Here is a 7029-nt window from a genome sequence, read left to right as displayed (position 1 = left end):
ATTGATGACTACGAGTTGCATATGCAATCACTCATCTCTTTCACATCTGTTAATTACAGAAGATTTATAAACAAAAGAAAATAAAAGAAAGAGTATGACCAATAAGGTAGCATATATAAGATTGCAATTTGTTCATTTAGTTGCTAAACCAAAAGAGAGTTAAACAAAAACCAACCAATGGATATAAATTGTAAACTTTAGGCCCATTACTTGATTCAAGTACTAGCCATTAGGGTTTCTTTCTTTCAAAATTTCTACGCCGCCTCTTTTTTTATCTCTCTACCGTTTCTTCTCATCAATCGGATTCTTCTCGTTTCCTGCTGAGTAATGGAGATGCATTCAGAGCAAAGACTGATAAACAAACTCAACACAGGCAGCCAAACAAACTCACTGGACCCATCCAAGCCATGCAACAAAACAGGATTAACAAAGTTATTAGCCCACGAGAGAAAGTTCTTGAGGTGTTGCATAGATATCAACTTGTGTTTAATGAGCTGGATCGGGAGAAGGCAGAGCGGCGTGGAGAACCAAAGATGCAAGGAGTCAGATAGATTTAAAGACAAGGGCTATTCTCATAAAAGAAGGGGAGCAAGTGAATAGTCAAAAGATGATTGGACCAGTCCCTGGAATCGAAGTTGGTGATGAGTTTGAATACAAATCAGTACTCAGCTTGATCGGTCTCCATTTCGACCTCATGGGAGGGATTGATTACATGTGCAGAGGAAACTTGAAACTAGCTACAAGCATTGTATCATCAGAAGATAATGGTTACAATGACAGATTCGAGTCTGATGTGATCATTTACTCTGGTGAAGGAGGTTACATGATGAGCAAGGATCATGAAGTAGTTAAAGATCAGCAGCTGGTTAATGGCAACGAGGCTCTAGCTAATAGCATGAAGGAAAAGACTCCAGTGAGAGTGATACGTGGAGAGAAGGGATTGAAAAAAAGTGGAAAGAAGATGTATGCTTATGATGGGTTGTATTGGGTTAAGGATTATTGGAAAGAGATAGGAGCTCAAGGTAATATTGTGTTCAAGTTTAAACTTTGTAGGATTCCTGGTCAACCTCATGTTCACTAGAAACATTAGTGTGAGATGAATACAGTATCATCAGGTTAGGGTACTGAACTTAAACTATGTTTACAAATGCTGATTGGTGTAATAACCATAGAAAACAAAAAAAAACAAAAAACAGTAGATTTGAGATTTACTATTGTATGTTAGTAGATTGGGGATCTCCTGTAAAACATATTTATTGATGCTTATGTTTCTGACTTTATTTACACAATTTTTGTTACCTATAACATCCATTAATTTAGATTTGAAAACCAAAACAAGGTTATATAATATAGTCAGTCGTTGCAAAAGTAAGATTGCAATTTATTCATTTCCTTGCTAAACCAAAAGAAAGTTAAACACTCTTGTCATTGCAAAACCAAGACACGGTTATATAAAATAGTCATTGCAAAAATAAGATTGTAATTAATTCATTTACTTGCTAAACTAAAAGAAAGTTAAACATTCTTGTCATTGCAAAACCAAGACAAAATTATATAATATAGTCATTGCAAAAGTAAGATTGCAATTTATTTATTTACCTGTTAAAGCAAAAAAAAGTTGAACACTCTTTTCATTGCAAAACCAAGACAAAATTATATAATATAGTCATTGCAAAAGTAATGTTGCAATTTATTCATTTACTTGCTAAACCAAAAATAAAGTTAAACAAAGCCAACCAATCTTATATATAAAAGACAATCAACTCTCTCAAGCTGAGTGACACATCAACAATGGAGAGAGTGACATATGTCAATTTAAAATATGAATAAATAAATAATTAATTAAATTTAAAGCAAATACATTAAAGAACATATAAATAAAGATTAATATATATATATATATATATATATTATAATGAATTCAAATTGATTTTCAATATACAAAATTTATAAATATTATATAATACAAAACTTTTTAAATGCACCATTCTATTTTCTTTTTTAAGTGATTTAAACTTCATTTTCAAATTAAAAATATAATTAAATTTTTAATGCAAGTAAAAAAATATTAAAACTTAATAACTTTAAAGTTTAAAATAATCTTTTATAAAACTCCAACTAATAAAATTAGAAAACACAAGAATATTAAATAAATGATTAAAAAAGTTATTAAAAATAATAGTAAAAAAGAAGGGCGTCTACATAAAAATATCATACATGCTTTTTTAAATTAAAAAAAGTTGGAATCAATAATATATAACCAAAAAATTCAAAATATAAAATTAAGAAAGTTAACAAATATTACATTAGTAAGATTTACAAGAATAAAAAAATATGAGAATCGAATAACAAATAAATATTTATCTCTGATATTCAACATATATTTTTAAGTGAACGATTACGTTTTTATACAAAAATTAAAATAGTAGTTTTTTAATTCTTTATTATCTTGTAAGAAAAATTATAATATTTAGCACAATTAGGTGTAAAAGAGATTACAAATAATATATCATTAAGAAAAAAGTGAAGAAAATATAATATTTTAAATAATTATAAACATAATATTCAATATAAATTATAAAAATATATTATTTAAAATATAAATTAAAACAAGATCCGCGCATAGTGCAGATTCTTTCTTAGTTGATATAAATTGTAAACTTTAGACCCATCGAGTTATTAACCATTAGGGCTTCTTTTCTTCAACCTTTCTACGCCGCTTCTTCTCTTTCTCTCTTATCATCTTCGTTTATATAACCTTGTCTCTTCCCTTACTCTTCTACTTTTTTTGTTGTCCTCTCATAAAACACACTCTTGTCTTATTTATGTGCGAGCGTATTTTCAATCTTCCAGTTATTTCTTCTTTCTTTTCTGCCGAAGCTCTTATCAATCCTCTCTTTCTCCTTAGATGACGAAACTCGGCTTTTGACCAGTTATTGCGTCGATCAATGCATTGAAAGTGACTACATCGGGGCTTGTTTTTTGTTTTTCTCAGCTTTGATCAATTTGATGAAGAGGAAAATTAGCCACGGTGTAATCACTTTCACTGCGTTAATCAATGCATTTGTAAAAAAGGAGAAAGCTTTTTTGGAGGAGTCTCCATGAATTTTTTTAAATTTTTTTTAGGAGAAGGTATATGATTATTTTTTTAATGAAGCCTGGTATAATTCACTGATCGATTTGATAAAAATGGTTTTTTTGAACATGATTGAATATTGCCTTACCATGATGATGTGTGTTGTGTATTTGAAGAACAAATTGTGATTTGGTGAAATTGTTTGTTATCTTTGTGTATCTAATGATGTATAGAAATGAACTAACAAATCTATATTGCTAAAAAGGTTTGTCATTTTGTTTGACATTGGATCAATTCAATTTATATAGACCTCTTTAATTTTCAACCGAAAACAGACCTATCTTGTTTTTGTATGAAAGATCATACTTTACACATGAATGTGGACATCGATGTTATACCTTCATGTGTAACAAATAAGTTATTTTGGCAATTTCAACTGCATTGTCGTGGATATCCAAATTCTCCAGCATCTTTGTGCATAAACTTCAGATGAGGATCAAAAGACATCCAATATAATTTGTTCACACCAGAAAATATAAGGTTGTTGAGTTCGTGGTCCAAAAGAATGATTCATATACACATTGACGAGTTTTTGTGCTTCCCCTTCAGCATATCTGATGGAGAGAGAAGAAACGTATTGGTGCTCATAACACGTAAACGGATGTAACAGACAAAACAAACAACCAAAAAACTTACCAATCTCCATCCAAATGCTATTATCACAACCCGCCTTCTTGTTATCGGTCCATGAAATATAATGTTGAAAAGTTAGGTAGTGTCATTGCTGCTCCTCGGTTTTGAGTGAGACCATTTCACTTCGCTGTTGTTGTTGTTGCTGGTGTAGAATCAGATGATGGTTCTTTGGTCTGAAATTACTCGGAAGCCATCGATATAGCCGTTCCGGCAAGAATCTAGCAGAACCATGTGTTTTAGTTCAGGACAATTAAACTTCATTGATTCTTGGGGATAGAAATAACCCATAGAGAATGTTGCAAACTTACAGTTCCAGTCTTTCATGGATTGCTCGGCGCACTGAGCTGTTGAAACCATATGCTATTGAATTGAACAAGCCCTGTAAACACAACATTCAGAAACAGAGAATTGGGATGAGCAAATATGATCCGTGAAAATTTTTATCATTAGTGTTTCTTGCAGATTTTTGCTACCATTAGTGCAGCTGTCCCCACGTCAAGAGCTGAGAGCCAGAAGATCTTATGGCCTGGCTCGATGAAATCATGAATGCGGTTGATAGTACCGAATGCCCACGATCCTATTAGAATCAGCGGATAGTATCCCCATCGGTTCAACACCTGTGGTTTCAGGAAACAAGCGGAGAGGTTTAAACAATGAAACAAAGTCGGTCACAAGATACATAAGTATTTAGTAATGTAGAGAAAACAAACCTTTAACTCTGCTCTATTATCGAACTGATCCACTCGGTCTGACATTCCAACCGCCATCTAAAAATTAACATCGCCATATTAATACACAGACAAGTGAATAAAGTATGTTATGTGACTAAGAAGACTGTGTTGATAGAGGGATACATACACGTCTAGCGTTTCTTAGCATCCGTATCACTTGGAAGTATGTAAACCCATTGTAGAGAATAGCACCCCAAAGAGGAGCATAGAAAGTTAAGAAATGAACAGCCTGCATGGGTCAAGCGGTGAGTAAGTTCAAGAAATGGAGAACTGAAAAAGAACTATTCCAGATTCATGTATCGTATAGTTGCACCAAGCCAATTCTAATGCATTTTGACAGGCAATAAGTAACCAAACCCCATGATAGAACTTAGGAATTGTTCAATTAAGGATTCAATCTTGCCTTTCCCTTAAGACCAGTTTGGGTCCAGCACCACGGCCCCAAATGCGAGTGGTTATTACCAAAAGAACGTATGACAGTCACAACCAAGGAAGTTCCTGGAAGAGAAAAAAGTAGACCAAATCAGACTCTTACCTTACTAAATCACCAAAGCAGATACTTACACATTTCTTTCCTTAAACCCAAGGAAGAATGCTTAAAAAAATTGTGCGCATAAACCAAAGAGAATCCCAAAAACCAGTGATATAAACAAGTATCTTTATGCATACCCCAGACATACAAGTGAAACATGGCTTCCAAATCCTCAACATCAGTTTTGTGCTTAACCACAGTGCGGTGAAGAGTGAAAGCAATAGTAGTTGTCCACAAGAACGAAGCTACGCAGAAGAAATGTGTGGTGTAGCCTTGTGCGTAACAAATGAACCCCTTTGAAGGATCTCTATATGATCAAAAGTGTAACAAATCATCTTATGACTAGTTCTCAAGAAGAGTCACCAAAAACTGACAGATAGTAGTTAAAACATAAGCATACCCAACGATTAGGAAGAAGCTGCAAAGCATATCCTGCAACAATTGGTAACATCACCGACAATAAGCAATAGAGCTTGAAGATCATAACTACTGATCCCACAATGCACAAGAAACTTAATCCGTAAGCAATGTTCACATCGAATTTAGCGATACAGCACTTCCCAAGTGCGAAAATCGGTGAAGGAAAGAAGCAAAAACAGTACATAATCCTAGATCTAGCATGATCTTTTACTTGGAACTTGTACGAATCAAAGACAACAACGGGAAACTTACAGAGAGAGCAAGGTAGAAGACGAGCTTGAAAGAGAACTTCCGAAGCTCTTTGAAGAGGCAATAGCAGAGGACGATGAAGGCTGAGCCGACGAACGAGAGACTCGAAGCACCGGTGTTAATCGCCGTGATAATGCTGCGATCTCCGGCAGTTAATCCGCCGCCGGCCGCGAGAACCGCCGACATAGTTACCTGTAATTTAAACCCGATCGAGAGATTTGACGATCCTCCGCTTTTCGTGCTCGTCGTTTCTTTCCCGTCGCGTGGTGTACTGGTGTATCCTCACCGACGGACGTTGCGTGGTGGGCTAACTTCTCATCCGGATCGGGTCGGGTCCGGTTGGTCGGGTCGAGTTTTGTTTAATGAACCGGACTCCTCGTGAAATCTCGATTTAGGCCCAGCCAAAATATTTGGTTCAGCCTCATCATAGTCCCCAAGTTTTATCTTTAAACACCTATTTTATTTTATTTACACCGTTAAAAGTTGGAAAAAAATACAATAGGTGCATAAACAATTTTAGGTGCATAGTCACATATTCAGTGCAGATTAATGGTTCGGTTTATGGTGATATAAGGCCAACTAGAGGAATTCTTCAATGTGATCCTCTATCATCATATCTTTTCCTTTTTTTTTTTTTGTCGACTATCCAAACTATTACATCACTGTTGGCCGGCCCGAGGTTGGTTTTGTGAACCGTCCTCAACCGACTCGTTATGATCGATGTGGGTGAATATTTGTCCTTTTGCTCGGTCCTTTTGCAAGACTATCCGCCCGGACATTTTCACTTCTCAGGATATAGGAGATGGCGAACTCTGAGAAATTCTCACGAAGGATACGTAAATTTTCTAGCTCGGACGTAAAAGACGGCCAATCAGCTGGGGATTCCGTCATATTCACTAGATTGGAGCAGTCGGTCAGAAAAAACACCGCTCTTATGTGTCGTTGACTCAGGGCTGCCATAGCCCACAATAGACAGTCCATCTCCGCATGGAGGGCGGAGAGGCTTCTGCGGCATCTTTGTTGACCATACACCTCATCTCCCCTAGCATTTACCAGGCTCCACCCGAGTCCACTGACAGGTCCGTGATCAATCCAAGAGGCATCAATCCAACATGTTGGGACTCGATGGTTCGCGGGGATAGGTATCTGGGGGCGCGGGGGGGCTGGGGTCTCCCCGGGGGAAACCTCTGCTTCCTCTGGTTGGTTCGCAATTCTCCAGCTCTCAGCTTCCACCTTTGCATGGATCAAGGTATCTTGTGGGGAAATTGATTTCCCGTTGAAAATTTTGTCGTTTCTCGCTTTCCAAATGAACCATAGGATCCAAGGAT

At 36.0% G+C, this 7029-nt stretch overlaps 2 protein-coding genes across 2 annotated transcripts; one reads left to right on the top strand and one right to left on the bottom strand.

Annotated features, from left to right (window-relative positions):
• Positions 1-407: 407 nt before the first annotated feature.
• On the top strand, positions 408-1081 carry LOC18010381 (YDG domain-containing protein At5g47160). Its single transcript, XM_024150708.1, is given in 2 exon segments — positions 408-522; positions 525-1081. Coding segments are annotated over 2 exon segments (672 nt in total).
• A 2485-nt stretch (positions 1082-3566) lies between these two features.
• On the bottom strand, positions 3567-5998 carry LOC18010400 (G-protein coupled receptor 1). Its single transcript, XM_006393384.2, has 10 exons — positions 5705-5998; positions 5433-5464; positions 5170-5339; positions 4904-4998; positions 4628-4729; positions 4480-4536; positions 4243-4386; positions 4078-4148; positions 3773-3987; positions 3567-3690 (listed from the first exon to the last, which is right to left on the bottom strand). The coding sequence occupies exons 1-9, from the start codon at positions 5885-5887 to the stop codon at positions 3855-3857; spliced, it is 987 nt and encodes a 328-aa protein (XP_006393446.1). The 5' UTR covers positions 5888-5998; the 3' UTR covers positions 3567-3690; positions 3773-3854.
• Between the last annotated feature and the right edge of the window lie 1031 nt (positions 5999-7029).

Source organism: Eutrema salsugineum, unplaced genomic scaffold, assembly GCF_000478725.1.
Source record: "Eutrema salsugineum unplaced genomic scaffold, Eutsalg1_0 scaffold_7, whole genome shotgun sequence".
NCBI classification, from domain to species: Eukaryota; Viridiplantae; Streptophyta; class Magnoliopsida; order Brassicales; family Brassicaceae; genus Eutrema; species Eutrema salsugineum.
This window is presented reverse-complemented; position numbering and strand designations above follow the sequence as displayed.